Source organism: Malaclemys terrapin, chromosome 1 (assembly GCF_027887155.1).
Source record: "Malaclemys terrapin pileata isolate rMalTer1 chromosome 1, rMalTer1.hap1, whole genome shotgun sequence".
NCBI classification, from domain to species: domain Eukaryota; kingdom Metazoa; phylum Chordata; order Testudines; family Emydidae; genus Malaclemys; species Malaclemys terrapin.
In genome coordinates, this window is record NC_071505.1 from 275,519,016 (window position 1) to 275,533,276 (window position 14,261).

The following is a 14,261-nucleotide window of genomic DNA, read 5'->3' on the forward strand; positions in this document are numbered from 1 at the left end:
GGGGGGGGGGGACAGACTGGGGCAGGGGCACAGGAACTAGTGCAGTGAAAGCACTGAGCCAGGGGCTGAATGGGAAAGGGGTGAAAGACCGCATAGGACGGGGAGAGGGGGTGGTTGAGTGGAGGTGCAGGGCCACATGGGGACAAGGGTAGATGTGCCTGACTGAATGGAGAGGCTAGGGCTCAGCCAGGGTCTGCATGGGAGGGGGGTCCCCAATTCCTTAACACTCCCCTCATCCAAAAAACTCAACTGTTCCATACTTCTCCCACCCACACCCAGCAACCCTCCAGGTTCATTCCCAGGCTCCTTTCCAGCAATTACTTCCCTGTACCTCAGCTCCTCCATTACCCTTGACTCCCCCTAAGCCTTTGCACTGCTTCTGAGGGGTGCAGGAAATACATTTCTGTATTGTAGTTTAAGCTCTGTATTAATATGCCTAATAAGGAATGTATTTGTCAAAAAACATTTCCTGATTTTTTTTGTTGCATGTATTATAACAGACATGCTTGCTGACAGGTATTTTTAAATACATTACCAAAATAATTGAAATTGGTGTGATATTTTTATTTTGATAAATAAAATATGCAGAATTTTAAAATATTGTGCACAGAATTTAATTTTTTTTTGTCACAGAATTCCCCCATGAGTACAATATGCTACTCTGAGAAGAGACGGTCAGTGCTCCTAAGAACTGGACTTTGACACTTAAGATGGAATATTTATTGAATTTACTCAAGGGAATAAAAACTGACAATGACAGTTGTGAAGACTCATCATTATCATCACCCCCATAACCGCATTGTTGGTTGGGGCACCATCATTGATAAGCAATCAGCCAATTGTCTCCACCCATGACGATTGTGTGTCAGTGCTTGAGTCTCCGCAAAGTCCATTCCTGTTCACTCTTATGTTGTCAATCCATCTTTTCTTCTGTCTACCTCTTCTTCTCTTCGCCTGTACTATCCCTTGGAGGATGATCTTAGATAGGCCAGATGATCTTTTACATGGCCGTACCACTTCAGCTTGCGCTTCTTTACGGTCGTCAGGAGGTCTTCATATGACCCAGCGCATTGGGTGATGATGTTGCGGAACTCTTCATTAATGACGTGGTCAAAGTAGGAGATGCTCAGGATTTTACGGAAGCATCTCATCTCTACTACCTGTATTTTCCATTCAAGTTCTGCCATAAGGGTCCATGTCTCGCACACATACAGAAAAATGACCAATGCATTCAGCAGTTTCAGTTTGGATTCCAGGGAGATGTTCTTATTCCTCCAAATTGGCTTTAGCTTTGTCCCTGCTGCTGCTGTTTGCGTAGTTCTTGCCTGAATTTCTGCCTTGGATCCTTCATCAATGAGGATTGCCCCCAAATACTTGAATTGTTTCACTGTCTGCAGCTCTTGTCCACTGACAGTGATATGTGAACTGATCCCATCATGTTTGTTTGGCATCAGCTTGGTTGTCTCTGCACTGATTTCCATGCCATATTTTGTGGCGGTTTCATCAAATTGTTTCACAAGGTTGGCAAGTTCATCTTCGCTGCCTGCCAGGCCATCAATGTCATCAACTAACTGAAGATTTGAGATTGTTTGGCCCCCAATGCTGATTGTGCATCTGTGATCTTCTAGGGCATCAGCCATTATGCACTCCAAGTAGATGTTGAACAGTGTGGGCAAAAGAAGGCAGCCTTGCCGGACTCCAATAGTGGTGCGAAACCACTCTCCTATTGTGCCATTGATGAGAACTGCACTGCTGGCCTTGGCACACAGTTGTTTGTTTAATGGTAAGAATAAGCTTACAACCAACATTGTACTTCTTCATGGTTGCCCAGGGAGCTTCGTGCCATACTCGGTCAAACGCCTTCTTGAAGTCAACAAAGACGTGGTAGATGTCCTGCTGGTGTTGCAAGGACCTCTAACGTAGTGCACGAAGGTTGAAAATCTGTTCTGTGGTACTTCTTTCAGCACAAAAGCTGGCCTGTTCTTCAGCAATGATATGGTCTGCTTGTGTCTTCAATCTGTTCAATATGACTTTCAACATCACTTTGCTGGGGTGGCTAATTAAGCTGGTAATTTTGAGCTGGTAATTTTGACACAATTGCAGATTGCCTCTCTTTGGCAGAGTGATTGGTTACTGTGTCCACGTGGAAGGCCAATCACCGGTCTGCCAGATCTTGTTGCACATCTTCGTGAGTACATCTATTACTATTTCTCCTCCGAATTTCATCAATTCGGCTGGGATGTTGTCAATACCTGTAGCCTTTCTGTTCTTGAGTGATTTCACAGCTGTCTCCACTTCTTCACATAGTATTGGAAAGTCACCCTCCTCCGTTGAATCTGCGCTGTCTAAGACACTAGGATCTCCATTTGTCTGGTGGTATAGAACAGAGCAGTAATTTGTCCACCTATTGATAATGTCCCTTTCTTCGTCTTGAATTGCGTTAGCTTTGGTCCATCTTTCCTTCGTCAGATCTTTTACAACCTGGAAGGCACGTTTGCTATTTTCAATATTGATACACTCTTTAATTTCAGAGCATTGTTTTTAAATCCATATCTCCTTGGTCACCTTCATTCCTTTCTTGATCTTTCTGCCAGTCACACTATTTATCAGCTCCCTCAGTGCTATTCTTGTCTCTCAAGTTTTCTTCTAATGTCACACATTTGTAGTATTTCATTTGTGACCCATGGGTTTTGTCTTCTTATGATGTTGCCCAAGGATGACCATTGCTGCCTCATTCATTACAGCGTTGAAATTGTTAATCGTTGTTTCTTTGTCTTCCTCTAGAGCAAGCAGCAGAGCAAATTTTCTGCTGATCATTGCTTGGAATGACTGCAATGTTTTGGTCTCTAAGTCAAACTTGGTTCTGATGAACTTTGGCCTGACGATTTCTTTTAGCCTCAGCCAAAAATTTTGCATCACAAGGTCATGATCACTTCCACTATCAGCACCGGGGAAGCTGGTGTTTTAGCTCTGTTAATCCCAGAACGAAATCGGCCTTGCACCATGATGTAGTTCGGGGTTGGCAACCTCTGGCACGCGGGCAGAGGGATTTGCTGGCCACGGCTTCCCATCGCCCCAATTGGCCTGGAGCGGTGAACTGTGGCCAGTGGGAGTCGCAATTGGCAGAACCTGCGGACGCAGCAGGTAAACAAACTGGCGCGGTACGCCAGGGTGCTTACCCTGGCAAGCCGCGTGCCAGAGGTTGCCGACCCCTGATGTAGTTGACCTGGATGTGATGTACAGATGCTCCCCGACTTACGCAAGCGTTCCATTCCAGAACGCCTTGCGTAACTCAAATTTTGCGTAAGTCGGAAACGTATACCTGACCATTACGCCAAAAACAAAAAAACACCACACCACGATACCAAACTCCTATTTCTAGCTTACGGAAAAAGTTCCATACATTCGGATTTCTGTTAAGTCGGGTTTGCGTAACCCAGAGGGCATCTGTAGACCATTAGGCGTGTGCCATGTTGATCGTCTGGATGCTTTATGTGCTCCTAATGTGTTTGCCGGAACCAGATTGTTATATCTGGCAAACTCCAAAAGTCTCAATCCTCTCCCAGTGGTTACCACATTACAAAAAGGGACACAATAATCTTGTCAATCTGCCAGTGCATCAATACCCACTTTAGCATTCCAATCTTCTTGTACAATCAGGATGTTTTTCTTGGGTACCTCATCGATGATGTCCTGGAGCTGATGGGCAAATTGACGATTTTTACAATCATCATAGTTTGTTGTAGGGGCGTAGACTTGTACCATTGTGATATTAAACGGTGCTGCCTCTAGACTGATGGAAATAAGCCTGCTGGACACTGGGTGGCATCCTAATACTGAATTCTTGATATCTTTATGCACAAGAAATCCTATGCCATTGACATGTTTGTCCTCTCCACTGTAAGAGTACATGGCCTTCTTTTGTTAGTACCTCTCCAAAGTTCTTCCATCTGACCTGAGATATTCCTAGGAGGTTCCAGGTGTATTGTTCCATTTCATATGCGAGTTCTTTTAATCTCCCTGTTTGTCTCAATGTCCTTACATTCCACATGGCTATGATGATGTTATCTCTTCCACGGATCCTCTTTGTTGCGGTTACACCAGTAGTATGCTTGTCGTGTCTGCCTTGGTGGGAGATGGATGGCGCCATCATTATTAACCCAGGCTGCAATCAATCCAGTATGGACATCATTGACTTGCTCATCATATGGTGTCTTGGGCAAATTTCTAACCAGGTGGAGCCCATCCCTCTCCAGGCAGCCCCCTTTTAGTTGCCTCTTACGACATGCAGGAGGAGCAGTGAGCCTATTCTGTCCCCGGACCCACAGGGGATTTGTGAGGACTACCTGTCTGAATTAAAAGTACAATGCTGTGTTTCATTAAAAGAAGGTTTTTTGGTTTTTTTTTGAAAACAGAAAACACCTTATCTGACTGGAGCTAATAGCCTTCCAGAATCCTACACTAATGGACAAGGAGCATAACACCTCCTGCAAGGGGTTCAATCTGGGAAGTGCTATAAGAAGCAGAATGAGGTTCCAAGGTTGTGTTCTATGACTTCACAGAGCTGGAATAAGGTTAATTCCCTAAGGAATTATTTAATGTTGGGATTTTTACAAAACTTCCTCCTCTTGAACATATTAAGAACATTTTACTATGGAGACATGACCTTTTTTCATTGACAATCATAGACCCATATGAAGGCCCTTCTGAAGCATTCCGAGGTTATGTTTCACGTGTTAAACTATGGGCTTTTCACCAGAGAACAGAATAGCTGTATTTTTTTCCCTTTTTCTTTTGGGGTCCAGGAAAGCAATAGTCACTTTATCCATGTATTCATTTTAAACCTGTCTGGTCCCAGATGGAGAACTGGGTTTTGTAGTAGCTCCAGTGAGATACTGGATCATCTGATGTCTCTGCTAGGTTAATCAAGCCTGAGAGCCATAGCCTCTTCACCCAGAAAGGCATAAGAAATAACACTACTGCTCCTTCACTCTGATTTTGTATTGTCTCAGGCAGCTCTGGAAAAGGTGGAAAGATTTATAGGAGGAACCTTGCTCAGCTTTGAGATGTCTTTCACCACTTTACATCCCAGTTCCTTATACTCAGACACCACAGGGCACTTTTACTGTTTTCAGATGCAAAGAGGCTGACCTGGACCATCCCACCAAATTGACTTATAATAGTGAGATATTTCTATGTATAGTAGCTATTCTGATAATCCGACTATGGAGTTGGCCTAAACGTGTTTTACCAATGCGAAAACCCTATCAGACACATATACTATTACAAGCAGAAGAGGCCTGTTAGGAGCAGACCTTAATCAAACATTGTGTTCCAGGATGATGTCCTCCCTTTCTGATACCCATTCCCTGAACTGAATCAGGAAGTTCCCTTAAAAAAAAAAAAATTGTTTCAAAGCAAGAACTTGTACCTGTGATAGCACTCACTCTCAGCCCAGGCCTACAACTGACTTCCCTGGCACTGTGGTCTTTGTTCTAAACCCAAGATACTCCAGAAACCATATCACTCTATTTGTTTTACCTTTCTCTGTACAGAACCCATATCAGAAAATTGTATAGAAAAAGATGAGTGAATTTCCATCTTCCCTAAAGCCAATACTATTCTTAAGATTATCCTGTTAAGATAATAGTAATGGTTGAAATTGAAATGGTAATGACTGAAGCTGGGAACAGAAAAGGGCTGCCATTCATCTGCAAACCATAAGAATTGTCTGGGGATTGTAAAATGGGAATGCTTTGAATACAAGCCTTCTTTAGGAACTTATTTAGACGTTTCAGACACAGTCTGCTTTGCTGGTCCCTGATTCTTTGAAGTTCAAAATAGGATGGGGAGCAGGTTGCAATTCTCAAATCCAAAGTAGATGATGAATGAAATCATTCATGTTTGGGCCTTTCCATGAGTTACTGAGATTGAGAAAAGAAAGTTGTTCTTGTAATTCTTGCACAGCTCCACAACGTCCAGTGCCCTCCTTTGATTAAAGCTATAAGTAGCCTTTTTGTAAATGGCAAGAGTCTGGCACCAATCAAAGGTCTAACTCCTGATAGGGCTGGCTGGGAGAGCTGAAAGCAGCTCCGAGACAACGAAGGGCAGCTACTGACCCTGCACTAGCTACCACTTGCTAAGGGTATTTTCTTCTGTTGTACTTTCTGCGCTGATTCAGCTTGCCATATGACCTGTATTCCTTTCTGTAGCGTCTAGCAGGAGCCAGATTCTGAACAGACTTTTCTGATGATTCTGAAATAGTCTCAGCTTTTAATAGCTCCCCACTGTATCACTAAGATAGCTGGGAACTGATTTGTCTGGATATCTGATTAAAAGAATGAAACAGATTTGAATCCCGCCTCTTTTTCAAGGAGAAGCCTCCATCTAGGCTGCATGATTTTTAGGTTGAGAGGGACCATACTTGCAATCCTCTCCATATATTATTAGCATCACTTCTGAAAGGATGGGGCACTCCAGATGCTAGACAGCAGTTAATATTACTTTTATATTTATTTTTGTAAGCCTGATGCCACCTGAGTTTTCATGTCCACAGGACAGTGCCGAGACAATGCCTGCTTGGACTTGGCTGCTTGTAGAGTATTTGTATAGCGAGACCATGCTGAGGTAAAAATCTCCACCAGTTATTAGAAAGGCTGAGTTCCTGATCACCAGAAAAAATTACCACCTTTACCTTAGGAGTAACACCAGGTTAAATCTAGATTGGTTCATGCTGAGGAATCTACTAGCCTTAGCAAATGGAAGCCAGGATAAGCCTCTGACTGCAATAAGGGTCTATATCTACACTGCATGCTTCTTTTGACAGTATGTAGAGTACATACCTGCATAGCCCCCCTAGAACAGGAACAAATAGCAGTGTAGCTAGTGAGGCACAGCTTAGGCAAGTAGAATAAAAACACATCTGAAGTGTGTGGATATGTATTTGAGTGCATACCCTTCACGCTCTCTATTTGCCCATGCCATGTCTCCCCTTCTACTCTGCTATTTTCAACAATATAGCATCTTGGTGCCTCCCCACTACTGGAGTCTCTCTTCCCACAGGAAAAAAAATCTCCCCAAGAGGAAAGGCTCTGGCAGGGGATGGCAGTAGGGAAAGGATCCACCACTTCCCCGCTGTTGGAGCATTTCCCCTCTGCAGAGAAAGGCTTTGGAAGTCTCTCTCTCTTTGCCATAGTGAAAGGCTCCTACAGCGGCGAGTTGCTGAAGCCTTTCTCTGCTGCCTCCCCTCGGCCAGAGCCTTTCACTGACACATATAACACATAGCAGTAGGGATGCAACCTGCTTTCCACTGCGAGGTATAGCTACATGCCAACACTAGTGGTATGTGCGGTAGATGTAGCCTAACAGTGAAACAGGAAATGCAAACACATCCTTTGCCCCTGGATTTTCTTGGCTCCCTGAAGCCTTCAGGGGCACCAGACATTGCAAAAGCCTCAGAAGGGGAAATGAAGTGAGGGGACAATCTGCCCAAAAGGCAAACACAGACCAGGGCCAGAGCTAGGATTGAAATTATTAAGATAAACTGTTAGTATGAAAATCTGAAATAAAATTTTGACTTTTTGCCTCACAAAAGCTCTGCCGGAGGATGTGGCTGAGCTTCCAGCCGCTCAGGAGGCAGAAAAAAATGGACGGAACTTTGAGAAAAAGAGGCAGGGGGTGGAATGGAGAGGGGAAGAGGGGAAGCCATTTCCCTCCTGTTAGTGACTGACAGGCCTGATTTAGCCCCTAAGGGGCCAGCTGGCTAAAGTATCATTGTAACAGATCTGTGGACCTTTACACAAGGAAGAATGAAGAAACAGCCTCACTTAAGAATACCACAGCACATAGACATGAAAAGCAACTTAAAAACAAAATTCTAGATAAAAGCAACCTTATACGGACAATAGCTTAATACAAGATAATGTTGAATATTTATATGAACATGAATAAAACAGCCATGCATACAAGAATAGCTTTCTGGTATTCAAATATCAGTTCAGTTCACTGCATAAAATAGAAAGCAACTTACCTGGCATGACTTAAATACATTGCCTGACGCCGAATATCTTCAGAGTCAATTTCCACAGGATTTATTAGGGCAAGTTGATCAATAGACCACCTAAATTTTCCTGGAGTCTGAGAAAGGAATAAACATCACAGTGAAGTATGCAGTGCTTACTATTCTAAACAGACAGAATCAAAAACACAGAACACAAATCTTTAAAAAGAAGCCACATTGGAGCCATAACCTTCTTATATACACATGAGCTAAAACAATAGTAATTGTTTCAGTCAGCTAAGTAAGCTACTTAAATTTTAAACTACAAAAAATGAGTAACAGAATCAGACCAATTAACCTTGTAATCTATTTTTGTTTAATGGTCATTAATTGCAATTGTATGTAACATGAAACAAAGCATAGCATATTTAGCATTTATATAGTGTTTTACAAACATTAAAACTTCACTAAACCTCTGTAAGATAAATATTATCCCACTTTTACTGATGGGAAAATTGAGGAAGAGAATGTATGTGACGTCACTTGTCTAAGATCACAGAGTTGCTGTTAGAGCCAGGATTAAAACTGAGTGCCTATTTTCTAGTCCTATGCTCAGTCCATTAGATCAAATTGTGTCCCAATGCTCAAGCCTTCTACCACCTGTAGTCATATCGCTACCTATAAGGAGATTTAAAAAGTAGAATAAAGCCTGTCCAGTATTCGGATGGAAGACCTCAAATTGCTATAGAAATGAAATTAGAAATTCAGAAGGCACGTTCCTTCCAGTACTTCAGTATGATGTTTAAAGGTTCTATACTGCTAGCAGTGCCATCTTTAAGATGCATGTAAAATGGAGATCCAGATCCCTTATGGTAAAAAATTCATGATACCCACAATTGTATAGATGTGGGTGTAATATCCCCAAGGACCTAGTCAAATTCCAGTTTGGGAAATTACATTCTATCTACCTTAATTTTTGTTGTTGTTTCAATGGACTAAAGTTTTCATCACTGCATGTCAAACTAATCCTGCTTCTGCAAAGTGCTGATTTTACTCCAGTGTCCTGGAATTTATGGACAAATGATCCAGATAAACCAGAAAATGGGAAAATGCAATGCTACAGCACCATCTAGCAGCCACAAGAGAGCTAGCTCTCTTTCTGGACATGTGTGCACTGGTTGTCAAGGAGAGCCAAATAATGGAGGGTCGGATGAACAGGTTTCTACTGTATTTAGATATAAACAATTTACACAGGACTTCAAGACCTTCACATGATAAAAAAGTGCTATATAATAAAAAAAGGAATGTAAAATATCATCATTCTAAAGATTTTGCATCCAACCGGCTTGTGTCACAAGCCTAGAACAAGGATTGCTGCAGACAGAGCACCTATTTAGATGACGACTAACTCTAACAAATGGTCTTCATTCCTCCCTTTCTCAAGAATTTGATTAGCATCATGCAAATAGTTTTTTGCATTTAGTATATATGTTAATGCAATGTTATCATTAATATTTTAAAAACAAAGTCATAGTGCTAAGTGACATCTGAGTTTTAGCACTAGGTTTCCTTTAGTATTAAGAAGGTTGTAAGGAACTATGCTACTTAGTCTTGCTTAAACTCTAGTAAAAACTATCTGCACATTTAAGAAATGATAAATTAGTATTTGGCGGTATTAATATTGCCTTTGTGACATTGTACTAGACATTAAATCTTACTGATAAGGATTTTGTTGATTTAAAGACAGAAGGACTGGAAACAATCTGCTCCTGCAGACTATAGTAATCACTTGGACTTTCAAAGGGGTTTAGGACAGTGGCCCGTCCTGGAGTCTTTGGTGTTATTTGCATTTTAGTTTCTTTTGCATCTCCCATAGCACAGAGCTGCACCTAGAAGAAAACAATTTTTTTAGTTACAATTTAGAAAGCTACATTTTTCATTTTGAGACACCCTTAGTTTTAGGAAAAGGCAAGAAATCATATCATTTTTCCGTCTGTCAAGCGATTAAAACAATTTATCGTGACTAATCTCTCGATTAAAAAATTAATTGTGATTAATCATGCAATTGCGCTGTTAAACAATAATTGAATGCCAATTATTTAATATTTTTGGATGTTTTTTACATAATCAAATATATTGATTTCAATTACAAAAGAAAATACAAAGTGTACAGTGCTTACTTTATATTTATTTTTTATTAAATATTTACACTGTAAAAAACAAACAGTATTTTTCAATTCACTTAAGTACTGTAGTGCAATCTCTTTATCATGAAAGTTGAACTTACAAATGTAGAATTATGTACGAAAAATAAGTGCACTCAAAAACAAAATGTAAAACTTTAGCGCCTACAAGTCCACTCAGTCATACTTCTTGTTCAGCCAATCGCTAAGACAAACAAGTTTGTTTACATTTGCAGGAGATAATGCTGCCTGCTTCTTGTTTACAATGTCACTTGAAACTGCGTCCATGCTGATGACGAGCTCTGCTCAACAACGATCCAAAACAGCGCGACCCGACACACGTTCATTTTCATCATCTGACTCAGATGCCACCAGTAGAAGGTTGATTTTCTGTTTTGGTGGTTTGGGTTCTGTAGTTTTCTCTTTTAAGACTTCTGAAAGCATGCTCCACACCTCATCCCTCAGGTTTTGGAACGCACTTCAGATTCTTAAACCTTGGGTCAAGTGCTGTAGCTATCTTTAGAAATCTCATATTGGTACATTCTTTGTGTTCTGTCAAATCTGCAGTGAAAATATTCTTAAAACTAACAGGTACGGGGTCCTTATCTGAGATGGCTATAACATGAAATATATGGCAGAATGCGGGTAAAACAGAGGAGACATACAATTCTCCCCCAAAGTGTTGAACCACAAATTTAATTAATGTTGTTGTTGTTTTTTGTTTTTTTTTTTTAAAACAAGCATCATCAGCCTGGAAGTATGTCCTCTGGAATGGTGGCCAAAGCATGAAGGGGCATACGAATCTTTGAGCTGTGGTCAAGTGAAAAATTCTCTAAGTTGTATCTGGCAAGTAAACACCTTGCAATGCCAGCTACAAAAGTTCAGGTTTCAGAGTAGCAGCCATGTTAGTCTGTATCCGCAAAAAGAACAGGAGTACTTGTGGCACCTTAGATTAACAAATTTATTTGAGCATAAGCTTTCGTGGGCTACAGCCCACTTCATCGGATGTATAGAATGGAACACACAGAAAGGAGATATTTATACATACAGAGAACATGAAAAGGTGGAAGTAGCCATACCAACTGTAAGAGGCCAATCAATTGAGATGAGCTATCAGCAGGAGAAAAAAAAACAAAAAAGAACTTTGAAGTGATAATCGAGATGACCTATAGAAGGTGTGAGGATACTTAACATGGGGAAATAGTACCTACATGCTCCAGCTTCCATCCAGGACACACCACACGATCCATTGTCTACAGCCAAGCTCTAAGATACAACCGCATTTGCTCCAATCACTCAGGCAGAGACAAACACCTACAAGATCTCTATCATGCATTCTTAAAACTACAATACCCACCTGCTGACGTGAAAAAACAGATTGACAGAGCCAGAAGAGTACCCAGAAATCACCTACTACAGGACAGGCCCAACAAAGAAAACAACAGAACGCCACTAGCCATCACCTTCAGCCCCCAACTAAAAACCTCTCCAGCACATCATAAAAGATCTACAACCTATCCTAAAAAATGATCCCTCACTCTCACAGATCTTGGGAGACAGACCAGTCCTCACTTACAGACAGCCCCCCCAACCTGAAGCAAATATTCACCAGCAACCGCACACCATACAACAAAAACACTAACTCAAGAACCTATCCTTGCAACAAAGCCTGATGCCAACTCTGTCCACATATCTATTCAAGTGACACCATCATAGGACCTAATCACATCAGCCACACCATCAGGGGCTCGTTCACCTGCACATCTACCAACGTGATATATGCCATCATGTGCCAGCAATGCCCCTCTACCATATACATTGGCCAAACCAGACAGTCTCTACACAAAAGAATAAATGGACACAAATCTGACATCAGGAATCATAACATTCAAAAACCAGTGGGAGAACACTTCAACCTGTCTAACCACTCAGTGACAGACTTGAAGGTGGCAATTCTGCAACAAAAAAACTTCAAAAACGGACTCCAAAGAGAGACTGCTGAACTTGAATTAATATGCAAATTAGATACAATTAACTTAGGTCTAAACAGAGACTGGGAATGGTTGGGTCATTACACTAATTGAATCTACCTCCCCATGTTAAGTATCCTCACACCTTCTATAGGTCAACTCAATTATCACTTCAAAGTTGTTTTTTTTTCTCCTGCTGATAGCTCATCTCAATTGATTGGCCTCTTACAGTTGGTATGGCTACTTCCACCTTTTCAGGTTCTCTGTATGTATAAATATCTCCTTTCTGTGTGTTCCATTCTATGCACCCGATGAAGTGGGCTGTAGCCCACGAAAGCTTATGCTCAAATAAATTTGTTAGTCTCTAAGGTGCCACAAGTACTCCAGTTCTTCTAGCTACAAAAGTGCCATGCGAACACCTGTTCTCACTTTCTGGTGACATTGTAAATAAGAAGCAGGCAGTGTTATCTCCTGTAAATGTAAACAAACTTGTTTGTCTTAGCGATTGGCTGAACAAGAAGTAGGACAGAGTGGATTTGTAGGCTCTACAGTTTTACACCGTTTTGTTTTTGAGTGCAGTTATGTAACAATCACAATCTACATTTGTAAGTTACACTTTCAGGCCAAAGGGATTGCACTACAGTACTTGTATGAGATGAATTGAAAAATACTATTTCTTTTGTTCATCATTTTTACAGTGCAAATATTTGTAATAAAAATAATATAAAGTGAGCACTGTACACTTTGTATTCCATGTTGTAATTGAAATAAATATATTTCGAAAATGTAGAAAATCAAAAATATTTAATACATTTCAATTGGTATTCTATTGCTTAACAGTACGATTAAACTGCAATTGATCGATAGCCCTGATCATTTCTGAAGACGCACTAACATCTCAAAGTCTAGTCAGGTTGAAAAAAGTGTGAAAAGTAGTTTCAGATTGAGTTACCAGGCTCAACTATGAGAGGCAGACACACAGAGGGATAGGGGAGTGCGAGGAAGGTAAGATGAAGAACAAAAACTTAATACCTATAAAAATGAGAGTTCATGAGAACAAAGTCAAGAGAAAGGACAAAGATAGAAAGGAGAGACCAAGTTTCAAAAAGATAGCTCTTAACACTCAAGCCAGCTGAAAGAGACAGATGCCTGTTTGGTGCATGGAGTTTCAGAAAAAGGAAAATAATCAGAATAGTTCAAGGAGAAGGGATTAGCAGGAAAGTAGAGCAAGACATACAGCAGGAGTTGGGTAGCAGAGGTTTCAGACAGCCAACTGTTACAGAAGATTAATTAAGTGCTTGAATAATTTACCAAATATCTACAAGCCGGGGGAGAGGGGAAGGAGAAATTTACTCAGCACCCCTACAAGAAAGTGGTGATGCTGGCTTTCCTACCAGGGATTTACTCTGATTCAGCAGGGATGTGATCTCCTGGAAGGACCTTGCCTGAACAGGGGATTCGAAGCCCACACTGGTGTCCACACTCCCTGGTTTCTCACGGTTATTTATTGTCATTTTGGGGTAGAACTGGGGCAAAAGAAGTTTCCTAGAGTCTAAGGCCAGAAGGGACCATTCGACCATCAAGTCCAAACTCCCGTCTACCCCACCAGCCATTAGTCTAAGGAAGGTCTCTCTACTCTTTCTCCCAACAACCCCCTCCCTCCGCGAAGAGACCGGGCTATTGTAGCAGGAAACTCACAGCCTTGTCCGCTCAGCTCCGTCGCCGGTTGTCTGTGAAAGCAGCCGCCTGGCGGAGCCCGCCCGGCGAGCCGCGAACGCCAGCAGAGGCACCGCGCTCCCCGCAGACTCGGGGCCCAAGTTAACGATCAGCCGGATTCGGTCTGTCACAGCCTCACGGGAGAGGGTAGCTACCTCCGCCGCTGGGTATCTGTTCAGTCACCGTTGTTGAGCTGGGGCACGCAGCACCGGGGGCCCCGCGCCGCTTTCACTCCGGCGGCTGCATCACTTGCTTGGCTACTGCTTCCTCACGCGTCCGCGCCAGCGCCAGCCCGGAGGCTCTTTAACTGCCACGCCCTCTTTCCCCGTGGCTGCCCAATCGCCGCGCGTCGATTCTCATGCCCGGCCAATCGCGGCTCGCCTTCGCTCTCGA

General features: G+C 42.0%; 1 protein-coding gene across 2 annotated transcripts in view; it reads right to left on the reverse strand.

Annotated features, from left to right (window-relative positions):
* The window catches only part of BORA (BORA aurora kinase A activator), a 48,773-nt gene extending 34,528 nt beyond the window's left edge, over positions 1–14,245 (reverse strand). For both annotated transcript variants that reach the window (XM_054013417.1, XM_054013408.1), the window contains exons 1-3: positions 13,851–14,245; positions 9,718–9,888; positions 8,030–8,136 (exon numbers count right to left, since the gene is read on the reverse strand). In XM_054013417.1, coding sequence (XP_053869392.1) covers positions 8,030–8,136; positions 9,718–9,873 — 263 coding nt within the window. In that variant the 5' untranslated portion in view covers positions 9,874–9,888; positions 13,851–14,245. The remainder of the gene's footprint in view (positions 1–8,029; positions 8,137–9,717; positions 9,889–13,850) is intronic.
* Between the last annotated feature and the right edge of the window lie 16 nt (positions 14,246–14,261).